This window comes from Cnephaeus nilssonii (assembly GCF_951640355.1).
Source record: "Cnephaeus nilssonii genome assembly, chromosome: 1".
NCBI classification, from domain to species: Eukaryota; Metazoa; Chordata; class Mammalia; order Chiroptera; family Vespertilionidae; genus Cnephaeus; species Cnephaeus nilssonii.
Genome location: NC_137072.1, coordinates 56,138,678 through 56,153,092, shown reverse-complemented (window position 1 = coordinate 56,153,092; position 14,415 = coordinate 56,138,678). Strand labels below are relative to the sequence as shown.

At 41.0% G+C, this 14,415-nt stretch overlaps 1 protein-coding gene across 2 annotated transcripts in view; it reads left to right on the top strand.

Moving 5' to 3' along the window:
- Positions 1–14,415, top strand: part of GRID2 (glutamate ionotropic receptor delta type subunit 2) — a gene marked incomplete at its 3' end in the record, with an annotated part of 1,404,804 nt that overhangs the window by 1,238,624 nt on the left and 151,765 nt on the right. For both annotated transcript variants that reach the window (XM_079766351.1, XM_079766350.1), the window contains one exon: positions 2,185–2,351. In XM_079766351.1, coding sequence (XP_079622477.1) covers positions 2,185–2,351 — 167 coding nt within the window. The remainder of the gene's footprint in view (positions 1–2,184; positions 2,352–14,415) is intronic.

Sequence of the window (14,415 nt, the reverse complement as noted above, 5' to 3'; positions counted from 1 at the left end):
TGTATGTCCTTGGAATCTTTGTAGATCAGTTGAACATTAAAGTGTGAATCTATTTCTGGGATCTCTATTTTGGTCCACTAATCTCTATGTCTGTTTTATGCCAATACTACAGTGTTTTGATTTCTGTAGTTTTGTAACATATTTTGAAATCAGGTATCATTATGCCCCCAGCTTTGTTCTTTTTGTTCAGATTGCATTGGCTATTTTGGACCTTTTGTGGTTACACGTGAATTTTTTTTTTCTACTTCTGTAAGAAATGCCACTGAATTCTGATAGGGATGGCATTGAATTTGTAGATCACTATGCATTGGGTGAACATTTTAACAATATTAATTGTTTCAAGCCATGAATACAGAATGTCTTTCTATTTACGTGTCTTCTTTAATTTCCTTCATCACTGTTTTGTAATTTTCAGCATACAAATCTTTTACCTCCTGATTAGGTTTCTTCCTAAGTATTTTATTCTTTTTAATGTTATCATAAATGGGATGTTTTTCAAATTTCCTTTTTGTTTAGTTCATTATTTACATATATAAATGTTATTGACTTTTGTATGTTGCAACTTTACCGGATTTATTAGTTTTAACTTTTTTTGTTTAGTCCTTAGAATTTTCTACATGTATGATCATGTCATCTGCAAATAGAGATAATTCCACTTCCTCCTTTCCTATTTGGATCCCCCTTTTCCTTACCTAATTCTTCTGGCTAGCACTTCCATGACTATTTTGAATAGCAGTAGTGGCAGGGGCACCTTGCCTTGTACCTTTACAGATCTGGAGCCAGGTCCACAATGGGACAGGGCTGCTTATGGGACTGCATCCAGGACCACAATTGTCAGCCAACCATGGGCCTGCCTTCTCAGAGTATTCTTCCTCAGTCCTAGACTCCACAGGCTTTCACAACTTGGATCCCAAGGCTCATAAGGGCACTTTTATTCATGGATTTCTGTCATATGCTTGTTTCTGTTGGAGACCAGATCTGGGGATCTCCTAATCCCCTATCTTGCTGACATCACTTCAACTATCTGTATTTATATTTATTTTGACTTTTCCTAACCAGATATACCAGGAAATTACTTTCCTTTCAAGAAACAAATTGAATGCTTTATGTAATTATTCTGTTTATTTAATGAATTTATTAATTTTTATATTCATATATAATAATTTTCTAAATGAACTTTAAGATTAAGGAAGGGGAGGGTAAGGGAGAGATTAACTAAAGAATTTATATGCATGGACATAGACAATAGTGTGGTGAAGGTCTGGGGGTGGCAGGAGGGTGGTATAGGGTGGAGGGGGTCAATGAAGGGAAAAGGGGGACATCTGCAATACTTCCAACAATAAAGATAGTTGTTTTTAAAAAAATAATAAAAGAGATTTTTTTATGTTTTATAAATTTACAACCCAGGCAATGAGTGATTACTGAGAGAAAAATATATAAGCACTAAAAGATATTATAAACAAACCAGAATAAAGTTGTTTCCTAAATGATGATAGAAAAGGTTGTATAATTTTTTTTTCTCATTGCAATGCCCACATAGGCGGTTTCTTCTAAATCCAGCAAGATTGTTATAAACCATTCTCTGCAAAGGATTAATTTAGGACATAGGAAAAATATATATATCTTGCCAGCAGGGCAGTGTTGATTATTTCTCTTTAATGTAAGTTATACATGCAGCATTCATTTAGAATACAGGTCACTTGCAAGGAGATGATCCCCATATTTGGTGCTGAGCAAAGCCTACTTGGCTTAGAAACCTAATAACCAAAAGAAGCCAAGATCTCTTGTAACAGCTCCAAAAGCATAACTTCCAGGGTCACCAGAGAAACAGGGCCAATTACAAGAATTGCTGCATTCCAAGAAGCTCAAAGACATGGCTTCCTTTCATATGTTTATTGTTCTCCCTGTCCAGGTGACATTTACTACACGGGGGTCATTTTACTAGAAGCTGTGTTGCCTGGGAAACATAGTTAACATTCTAACTGTATCAAGCTTCCAGGAGAACAGAGCTATAAATTAACCAAGAGCCAAATTCTCATTCCGAATAGGTGCTTAGAAATATCTGACCTATTATTTTTTTTGCACAATTAAATAGATACTAATGCAATTTTTTGTCCTGTCTGTATAACTTAGTATTCCTACCTTAAGTCCTATTTTCTTCTTTTGTTCTCCGTGTTTTTACAGGTAAAATATGGAAACTATGCTTTTGTGTGGGATGCAGCAGTATTGGAGTATGTAGCTATCAATGACCCAGATTGCTCCTTTTACACCATTGGGAACACTGTTGCTGATCGGGGATATGGAATTGCATTGCAGCATGGCAGTCCTTACCGGGATGTTTTCTCACAAAGGTAAGGTTTGTGTGTGTTCTAAATAAAAGAGAGGCGGTATAGAAAAAGAAAATTCACTTGGTTATCCTATTTAGTTTATTATATTTTATTACCTTTGTTTGAAAAAGCATAATAAATAGTAACAAAAAAGGTAGTTATATGACATTCGTTTCCTAAAACATGTATTGAAGTATTGTTTTTCCTCTTAAGAAGGGGAAAATATCACTGCACATGACTGGTTTTACTCTCAAAAAAATTTATGTATATAAAAGCCTAAGTGACAGTTACTACCGGATGACTGGCCAGTAGCTATGACACACACTGACCACCAGGGGGCAGACACTCAATGTAGGAGCTGCCCCTAGTGGTCAACGTGCTCCCACAGCCAACCTCCTGCAGCCGGACAACCTCCCATGGTCCCTCCCTCCTAGCCAGCCAATCCCCCATGGTCCCTTCCCCCATCCTTCCAGCCCCCATCAGCTCCCATTAGGACTGGGCGAGATGGACCCCATCAGTCCCATTCACCAGCCAGGCCAAGGAACCCCACCCGTGCATGAATTCGTGCACCAGCCTCTAGTTGTTATATAAAAGAAAATACTGTTTTAATAATATCTTCAGAATTTAACTGAGCAATTTAGTGTGTGTGAATTTTTACAGACTAAGTGTCATAGTTAGCAAAATTGATTTATTTCTAAGAATACCATATGATAACATAAATTTTAGGACCAAGTTAAAGTTCTGATATACTGAAGCACATAATGACAGGGATATTTCCATCTGAATTTAGAAAAGAATATTACAGTCCATCACTTCATGTCAAAAAGTATAAGGAGACAGGTTAATAAAAAATTATACCCATTCCTTGGAACTGGAGAGCATTATGCTAAGCGAAATAAGCCAGTCGGAGAAAGATAAATATCGCATGATCTCACTCATATCTGGGATATAATGATCAACATAAACTGATGAACAAAAATAGATCCAGAGACAAATGGCAGGGGAGGTAGGGCATTAGAGAGCAACCAAAGAACTTGTATGCATGCATATTAGCATAACCAATGGACACAGACACTGGGGCAGTGGGGGCTTGCCTGGGTTGGGAATGGCTGGTGGGGAGGGGTTAATCAGGAAAAAGGAGACATATGTAAAACTTTAGACAATAAATTAAAAATATATATATTGTGGAAGTTAAATGTGCAAAAATTAAGAATGAACTATAATGCATTGCAAAATTTTAAGTGAGTTTCTTTGTATATCATCAAGTAAGGGCATTCTCTTATTTTGGGAAGCTACATTCTTCTGGAGCTTTATAAAGAGTGCTCCCTTAAAAAAAAAAAAAGTATACCCATCCTTAAATCAGAATTTTCTATGGCAAGTTGTTTAGTAAAGAAGATTTTGAATGTATATGTAATATTAACAATATATATGAGAGACTTGGACCTGAAAGGAATTCACAAATCACTGCGTTCCATTCTATCCGCTGCAAACAAGCTTGGACTTAAGAGATAATAGTAATATCTTTCAGGTAGAAGTATGTTCCATTGATGCTGATAGTGCACTTTGTTTATTTTCTCATCTTCTTCTACATACTTTCTAAAAGCAAATGCCAGACCCAGATGGCAGTTACAGGTGGTATTAATGCCCCCAATTTTAAACTATTTGAGTTGTATTCCTCCAAATTTTAGGATAACAAAAAGCTAGGTGTTTTGTGTTATGAAAATTTTAAAAATAAGTCTGAATTATGTTATATCTCTTCCATTTGCTAACTAAAAATCTAGGCCTGTCTCCTTTTCTGCAAAACAGGAAGTTAGATGAACTCTGTGGTCCTGTGTTAATCAACTTTTCTGTGTAGTAAACAACCCCAAAGTATCAGTGAACTGAAATATGTTATTTCTCAGCTATGAAACATAAGGGCTGTGACTTGGTAAGTTCTGCTGTAAGTTGTGGGTCAAATGCAGGTCTGCTCCCTGCAGCTTCTTATTCCAGGGCCCGGGCTGGAGAAGCAGCCCTCTCTGGGGCACGCTGCTTTCATGGCAAGAGCAATTGAAAGGAAGCTGATAGAAACCTGCGGTGCCCTTGTGCTGCTTGCATGGATGTGGCACATGTCACATCTGCCAACGGACCACTAACTGAAAAGTCTCAAGGCCAAGCCCAAAATGACTGTGATGGATACGTGTACTCCACATAAAGGGAAGATGGGAATAAATAACTATGAACAATAATATACTCTAGCAGTGGTCCATTCTGGTCCTTAAAAACCCCAAGTATAAAACAAAAATGAAATATACACAAATTGTAAAGTAAAATGTTAAGATATCCTATCTAATAAAGAGGGGTATGCAAATTGACTGTCACTCCATGACAAAGATGGCAGTGTCCACAGCCAATAAGAAGGGAATATGTAAATTGAGGGTCACTCCACAACAAAGATGGCGGTGACCGGGCCAAGACGTGGAGGGCCTGTGGGAAGCACACAGGCGCGGAGGCACGGAGAAGCCAGGGTGGGGTGGGACACCTGGCTTTGTCGCCAAGGTGACAAAGGCAGGCGTCCCACCCCGCCCCAGCCGCTCCAGGCTGGTGGGCAGCGCACGCAGGCATGGAGTGGCCAGTGGACAGCACACGCAGGCACAGAGCGGCTGATGGGAAGCTTCAGGCCAGTTGGCAGCTCCTGGCTGGTGGGCAGCATGCGCGGAAAGCCTCTGGGTGGGGGAGGCGGGCCGGTGGAGGGTGGCCTGTACTTCCCACATAGTGGCAGTGGCAGCCATGAGCGCGCCAAACAGAACCTGTGGGCTGAGCTGAAGTAGCACCTGCAGGCCATCAGCGCCGAGGAGTGGCTGCGCAAGTCCCGCCTCCTGGCCCAGAAAATGCACGATCGCAGGGACAGTCACCGTGGCGAGTCAGATTGATGTCCTCCTGGCCGCACCACGGGGTGTGCAGATCTGCGGCAGGCCTCTGGTGCACACACCCTCCCCTCCCCCCATGGCGTGCGAACATCCCCCAGGCATTGTCACCCACGCGCACTTGCAACAGTCCCAGACCATGACACACGCAAGTCCCCCCCGCCCCTCCGCCGCACTTCCATCTACCCCAGCATGCCTACATCCCCCACAGGATGTGCACACATCCCTTCCGGCACATTCACATTGGAGAGTATCTGGGTGTTCTGGGTACTGAGGGTGGGCGCCTGTGAGATGACAGTGAGAGGGCAGAGTGGTGATGTCCTGTTCCCACAGAGGCCAGTGCAGCAACGAGATCACCTCTATGAGGCTAATGCAGATGCTGCAGCAGGAGCAGGTGCGGACAGACACCTGGTGGGCGCGGGCGGCCCTCACTGAGGTGCCTTCAGTCAGTGTTCAAGATCAGGAACCCAGAGGAGGTGAGGAATTCTGTCTTCTCAGTGAAATGGTGGGGTAGTCAGGGTGACTGCAGAGGAGGAATGTGCACTTTGGGTGCCGGCATCCATGAGTGAAGGCTGCCCTGACTGAGCCTCGTTCGCTTGGGGCCTAGTGCACTCCTGCCAGGCAGCGGGTGACAGGACATGCTTTTCCAAGATAACGAGAGAAAACACTGATTCTCCCGCTGCCCGCGAAGGTGGAAAGTGGAGAGGGGAGACATGCAGGGAGTGAGTGAGGTTCCCTGTCTGGGGATTCCAAATCTGCCGTTGGTTCCTTTCACCGCTGACTAGAGATATACAGGGTGTCACCCCCAAAATGTATACACACTTTGAATACCTACTAATTCCAATGGAGTTAAGCATGAAAAGAAAGAAACAACAATGGAGCTGTCATTTGTTAAAAGTGCAGGCACAAACCGGCAGTCGGACATTCCCCGAGGGGTCCCGGATTAGAGAGGGTGCAGGCCAGATTGAGTGGCCCTTCCTCTGCCCCCCTGCACGTTCATGAATTTTGTACACGGGGCCTCTAGTAGATAATAATTAATCAATCTAAGTATATTTATTGATTAGTAGATTCTAAGAGGAAACAAATTGGAAAATCAGTTATATCATAGGGAAGTTACTTGCAAGATATTTGCAGTCTAGTTGGAGATGAGACCCATGCACATAAAACAATTACACTTACTAGTACTTATATACAGTACTAGAGGCCCGGTGCACAAAATTCGTGCAGGGGGGGCAGTGTCCCTCAGCCCAACCTGCACCCTCCCCAATCTGGAACCCCTCGAGGGATGTTCGACTGCCCATTTAGGCCCAATCCTGGTTGGATCGGGCCTAAACGAGCAGTAGGCCCGATCACAATCCAGGACTGTTGGCTCCCAACCGCTCGCCTGCCTGCCTTCCTGATTGCCCCTAACTGCTTCTGCCTGCCAGCCTGATCACTCCCTAACCACTCCCCTGCCAGCCTGATTGATGCCTAACTGCTCCCCTGCCAGCCTGTTTGCCCCTAACTGCCCTCCCCTGCAGGCCTGGTCACCCCCACCTTCCCTCCTCTGCCAGCCTGGTCACCCCTAACTGCCCTCCCCTGCAGGCTTGATCGCCCCCAACTGCTGTCCCTTGCAGGCCTGGTCACTCCCAGCTGCCCTACCCTGCTGGCCTGATCACCCACAACTGCCCTCCCTTGCGAGCCTGGTCCCTCCCAACTGCCCTCCCCTGCTGTCCATCTTGTGGTGGCCATCTTGTGTCCACATGGGGGCAGGATCTCTGACCACATGGGGGCAGCCATCTTGTGTGTTGGAGTGATGGTCAATCTGCATATTACTCTTTTATTACATAGGATAGAGGCCTGGTGCATGGGTGGGGGCCAGCTGGTTTGCCCTGAAGGGTGTCCCGGATCAGGGTGGGGTTCCCTTGGGGCATGGGGCAGCCTGGGTGAGGGGTCTGTGGTGGTTTGCAGGCTGGCCATGCCCCCCAGTGACCCAAGCAGAGGCCCTTGTATCTGGGATTTATTTATCTTGTACAATTAAAACTTTGTAGCCTGGAGTGGAGCCAAGCCTTCTGCTCACTCCGTGGTGGCAGCCATTTGTTGGGATTTATTTATCTTCTATAATTGAAACTTTGTAGCCTGGAGTGGAGGCCTTGGCCAGCCAGGGCTGCAGAAGCTTGGCTTCCTCCATCGCCGGGGAAAACCCTAGCCTCCTGCTCTCTCCAGCTCCATGGCTGCCGCCATTTTTGTTGGGATTTATTTATCTTCTATCATTGAAACTTTGTAGCATTGAGTGGAGGCCTAGGCCAGCAAGGGCAGGTGGAAAGCTTATCTTCCTCCATTGCCGGGGAAACCCAAGCCTCCCTCCTGCTCTCCGTGGCCGCAGCCATCTTGGTTGGGTTCATTTGCATATTCGCTCCTGATTGGCTTGTGGGCATGGCTTGTGGGCGTGGCTTGTGGGTGTAGCGGAGGTACGGTCAATTTGCATATTACTCTTTTATTAGATAGGATTGGTATTGCTTATTTATGTTGTGTTAAATTGTGTAGTTTGAGATATTGAAAGATGTGACTTTCATAGAGAATAAAGAGTTAATCAAAGGAAGTTCTTCAGAGGAGGCAAGCCTTAAACTTGACCTTGACGAGTTAGCAGAGAATACTTAGGCTTAACAGAAAAAATAGATAATACTTGGAGAAACAATGAAAAAAAAATAGAAGTGGGAGACAACAGAATGTGCTGGGGACCTAAAAGGACATCAAGTTAATTTGAAAGGAAATTTGAAGTTTAGAATTCATATTGTAGGTCACAAGTAGCTACAAGAACCTATGTCTAGTTCTGGAGCCCAGAAGTAAGCTGATGAAGATGGCCTTTAAGGGAAGTTTGATAAGAAGGATGTATTCAAATAGGCTTATATAAGAACAAACCCAAAGACATGAGATAAGAAAGACCTGGTCTGCACTGGAAATGAGGAGAAAGAACAAACAGAAGAGATGCTTCTAAGCCATGAAGCACACCACTGTTTTCATGTATTTAGAACTGAGGATGGAAAGCATAATAGAATGAAAGGCGATACCCATGTTTTACAGTGTAAGACCACAGAAAGGTTTAGTGGATCCTAACATGAACCAGGTGGCAGCAAAAAAAGAAAAAATTCCTTAATTGTGGTTAATGGCTTTTTATTCACTACAGATGTGGGTGTTTGTGGGGTTTTTTCCAGACCCAATTACTTGGTCTTTTATGCAAAAAATAAAAATAAAAAATTGAAGCCAATAAAATCAATCTATAAACATAATAGCGATTAAAGAAATGTTCAATAAATTACATCGTGTTCCATTTATTATTATCCCTGTGGTGGTTTACCTAGCAGAGATTTTAATTCTGTGCAAATGTACTCTAGGGAAATGCTGAAAAATAATATGAATCATTAGGCATTATTTTTCCTTTGTTTGACTTGCATTTATGGATGTTGGCAATTTAAATTGTCCCTTTCTGTGGAGTCAGTCCCATTTGTTTATTTTTGCTTTTGTTGTTTTTTCCCTAGGAGATATATCCAAAAAAATATTACTAAGGCCAATATCAAAGAGTATATTGTCTATTATTTTTTCTAGCTTTTAAGGATTTTGGTCTTACATTTAAGTCTCTAATCCATTTTGAGTTTATATTTTAGTATATGGTGTAAGAAGGCGGTCTAAGTTCTTTTTTTTTTCATGTATATGTCCAGTTTTCCCATCTTTTATTGAAGGGACTGTCTTTACTCCATTGTATATTATTTCCTCCTTGGTTGTAGATTAGTTGACCTTATAGTTATGCGTTTATTTTTGGTCTCTCTATTCTGCTCCCTTGCTCTATATGTCTGCTTTTATAGCAGTATTTACTGTTTTAATTACCATAGCCTTATATAGTTTGCTACCTCCAACATTGTTCTTCTTTCTCAAGATTGCTGTGGCTATTTAGGGTGTTTTGTGATTTCATATAAATTTTAGAATTATTTTTTCTAGTTCCCTGAAAAATGCCATTGTTATTTTGATAGGGTTTGTGTGGAATCTGCAGATTGCTTTGGGTAGTGTAGACATTTTAACAATGCTCTCATTCTTCCCATTCATGAGCACAGTATATCTCTCCATTGGTTTCTCTTTTCTTCAGTTTCTTTCTTCAACATCTTAATATTTTCCAAGTGCAGGTCTTTTACCTCAATTCATCAAATGTTTTATGTAGCCCTTGTCTTATGATAGTTCTTAGTATAAAAATACTATTTCATCAAAATTTTCATTAAATACATTTAAGAATAGAAGATAACTAAATTATTCAGAGTAAAATAATTATTCTGTTGATAACATTGACTTCAGTGTGGATCTTGTAATCTTAGCTATTCATAAGGCTAAAAAGGTGACAAAAAATATTTCTTGAGCTTTTAGTGTGAGCTCACCTCTGTTCTCAGATTTTAGTGGGTGTCAAGGAATAATTAATTCATGGATCTAATTTTATGCTTCATCTAGAAGAGTCCCTTTTTGCCTATTGGCTTTTCTTCCTAAACGTCGGGAATAGAACCATCTAGTGGCACAGTAACAAGGACATATTTCAAACCTCACAGAGAATGATTTTGTTGGATTCATGACAGTGACACAGATGCATAAACAATATATCAACCTAATCACAGAGTTTCAGAATTTTTAAATAGATTGTAATTCTCTTTTTACTAAAGATGAAACTAGTCCAAAGGAGTAAATGACTTGCTCAGAACCACACACACACACACACACACAAACAAACAAAAAAAAAACAACAGGAAAAATGTCAAGATTTCTAATTTTATGTTTAGGTTTCTAGTCAACATGTACTCTGTCTCCCTTTGTCTTCCTCTTAAAAGCATGTAAGAAAAATATCAAACATACTACATAATGCTTTCTGTGTGTCAGACTCTGCGTTCCTTTTTTAATTTTTTATTTTTCCCATCACCATTTATCCCCTCTATGACCTCTTCCCCTGCCACCCATCACCCTCCACCCCAACAATCACCACACTTTTGTCCATTTCCATGAGTTCTCTCTCTCCCTTTTTTAAATTTTTTTGCTCAATCCCTCCATCCTCTGTACCTCCATACCCTCGAGCTGTTTGCCTGCTCTCTATAGTCTGTCTCTATTTTGCTTGGTTCGTTTTGTTCATTAAATTCCACATATGAGTGAAATCATATGGCACTTGTCTTTGACTAGCTAATTTCACTTAGCATAATGTTGTTGCAAAGGGTAAAATTTTACCTCAACATCACTAATCATCCATCCATGCTGTTGCAAAGGGTAAAATTTCTTCCTTTTTACCGCAGAGTAGTATTCTATTGTGTAAATGTGCCACATATTTTTTATCCACTGACTGATGGACACTTTGGCTGCTTTCAAATCTTGGCTATTGTAAATAATGCTGCATATACTCTTTTGAATTAGTGTTTTAGGTTTGTTCAGATAAATTTCAAGAAGAGGAATCACTGGGTTATAAGACAGTTCCATTTTTAATTTTTTTAAGTAACTCCTTACTGATTTCCACAGTGGCTGTACAAGTCTGTATTCCCAGCTGCAGTGTATGAGGGTTCCTTTTTCTCCACATCCTCACCAGCCTGCTGTTGTTTATTGATTTATTGATGACAGCCATTCTGACAGGTGTGAGGTGATTCTCTGACGAGGACATACCAATGGCCAATAGACATATGAAAGGATGCTCAACATCACTAATCATCAGAGAAGTGCAGACCCTGAGTTCTTAAATGTGACAAACTATAATATAAGTACTATTATTATCCACATTTTCTAGACACAGAAATTGAAACATAATGAGGTCAAGGAATTTGTCCAATTTCACAAAGCTATTGAGTAGTGGAGCTAAGATTCAAATCCAGTCTGGCTCCAAAAATGGATAACCTGTGTTTCAAAGGTCTCTCTCTCTCTCTCTCTCTCTCTCTCTCTCTCTCTCTCTCTTTCTCATCTATCTTTCTCTCAAAATAGAATTAATAACAATCCTTGATTTATTATCTATTTTCATTATTTGAAAAGTAGCCATAAATGGCTATTTCTATTTGCTTAATTAGTTTTAAATTACTTGGAAATAGTCTATTTTTCCCCGTGCCCTGTTAACTATTAAAATATCTAATGTTTACTTTGTATTTTTACTTGGATTCAGAACAGAACATTAGATTTCTTTACCTCCCCCTATTTGAATACTTCTTACAATTTACCTCTAGGGCCCTACCTCATGTTGACAACTCCCCTGGAGATAAAATTGAGCTGATGCAAAAGTTGTAGTATATGACCCAGAATGAAAAATAATAGAGTTGGAAGAAAACAGGGAACTATTTGTGGCCAGGCATATATTTGTTTACCTCAGTGCCTACCTTCATGCTCACATAGAGTGAATATTCAGTAAATATTTGATGAATGAATTAAAAAATCTGCCTAACTCTTTAGTCAAAGATCATTTTATTTACTTATAATCAAATAAATTAAATACCAAGCTTTATGCTTGCTTAATATTTAAAAAGTCTTCTATTTTCTCTTATCATAACTTTTTTATTTCTTGTTTTCTTCAATTTTTCATACAGTCAGTAATAAAAACTGACAAGAAAAGAAAACAAATGTATCACACATCTACCTTTTTTTCCAACTCCCTGCTGTAATAAGTTTTATACTTTTATTCTCACAAGGAAGGTGGAAAATATTTTTTTAACTTGAAAACATAGAACCATAATCTTTTTATTCCCCCAACCAGAATGAGATACTTTCCCTTTTCAGTAAGAGAAAAAAATCAGCCTCCACTAATGGCCCAGTTAACAGCTCCAAAATCAATTAACATGAGGAAATCAAAGGAAAAAATCATGATGTATTTAAAAGGACAATAAGAAGGAACAACTTGACAGGAGAAAATATTGACAGGGGATGTAGGTAGAGGCACTAAAATTGAATGTGTTATACCAGAGTCTTGATAGCTACTATTTATTAATCACCTACTACGCTAAACACTTTATATATTTCATATAATGTTTGCCATTATATGGCAAACTGAGACTCAGAGTTAACTATATTACCAGGATGATAACTAATGAAAAGAGAAGCTAGTACTCAAACCCAGGTTGGAGCTCATGGCCTCACTCTGGACCCCACACTAGCTCTGTGGGGCTTCGAGAGATTATCTGGACAGAGTTGCATTTCAGGAGTCCAAGGTGTTGGGTTAGACACAGGGAGAGCTTAATTGAGATAAGCCATTTGCAAGGCTGTTGTAGTACTCCAGCTGTGAAGCAGTGAGAATATTCTCAATGAAAATGAGAGAAAAGATTAGGAAAAAACATACAGTTTGAAGAGGACTAGACAGGACTTGATGGAAATCAGGGGAGGGCATACAATCCAGGAACCTGCAAGGGCAAGGATGTCAGATTCAAATGGCCACAAATAGTTCCCTCTTTCCTTCCAACTCTGTTATTTTTCATTCTGGGTCATCTACTACAACTTTTGCATCAGTGCAATTTTATCTCCAGGGAAAACCAACTGGAAAGAAATTTCTAGGAAAATAATGATTATTTTAAAATAGCAATGTGATCAGTCACTACCCAGTAGATATTTATTTCAAACAATCTTCCAACTTATAGATTTTTGCTTCATGGTTGCTCAAATTATGTTCACATATCCCTAGTAGTATTGTTCTTCTCTCTCACACATCAAATATTATAATTTTTAAATTATATGTGCATATATGTATATACATCTATATTTGTGTGTACACATATGTATATGCGTGTATACATATATATGTACATACACACACATATATGTATGAATTGGTTTTAGTGGTATATATATATGTGTGTGTGTGTGTGTGTGTATACCACTAAAACCAATTCATATATGTGTGTGTGTATGTATATACACACACACACACACACATATATATATATGTGTGTATATATATGTATATATATATATATACATATATACACACACACACACACACACATATATATATATATATATATATATATATATATGTATATATATATATATATACCACTAAAACCAATTGCTTTCATCTCATCCATATTTTCTGTTCTAAGTCACAAAAACAAGATAGCTTAGATGGGCATCCTAATATATAAAAAGCCAGGGGCCGTCACGACCGAAACAACCAGATGGTTGACTGAACAGCAGACTTCATGGGGTGATAAGGCTGGCAGGGGGATTAGTGAGGGATGACCAAACAACTGAACAGCAGGCTGCATGGAGCGACCAGGCTAGCAGGGGGTTCAGTTGGGAGCAACCAGGCTGGTGAAGGGGAAGCAGTTGGGGGCAACCAGGCCGGTAGGGGGGGCAGTTGGAGGTGACCAGGCTAGCAGGGGCGGCAGTAAGGGCGACCAGGCTGGCCGAGGACAGTTAGGGGCAATCAGGCCAGCAGAAGGGGACAGTTGGGGGTTACCAGGCCAGCAGGGGGGCAGTTAGGGGTGACCAGGCTGGTAGAGGGGGGTTGTTGGGGGCAACCAGGCTGACGGGGGGGGCAGTTAGGTGCGATCAGGCTGGCAGGCAGAGGCAGTTAGGGGTGATCAGGCTGGCAGGGGATGCAGTTAGGGGCGGTCAGGCAGGCAGGCAGGTGAGCAGTTAGGATCCAGCAGTCCCGGATTGTGAGAGGGATGTCCAACTGTAAACCGGCAGTCAGACATCCCCCGAGGGGTCCTGGATTGGAGAGGGTGCAGGCTGGGCAGAGGGGACCACCCCCCCATGCACGAATTTTATGCACCAGGCCTCTAGTGTTTACATAAAGCAAGAAATGAAAATGTTTTAGGAATCACAAAACAAAAGAAAGAGAGAGGATTCACTTTCAAAGAGAAAGAGGAGTTGAATAAAGTAATAATATATATTTATGCACATCTTTTTATTTAAAATAATAATATATATTTTAACCTATAAAGTATTAAAGGAAATTATTTTCTTCTCTCTATATATAAAAGGCTAATATGCAAAGTGTCCCCTCAGAGGTTCGACCGGGAGACCAGGAGTTTGATCATTCACTATGATGAGCACTGACCACCAGGGGGCGAGACAGAATGAAGGAAGGCCCTGGCCAGCAGCCTGCAGTCAGGGAAGGAAGGCCTGGCTGGCAGCCAGAAGGCCCCAATCAGCCCTGATCTCTGGCCTGGTCTAGGGATGCTACGCATGCACAGATTTCGTGGACTGGGCCT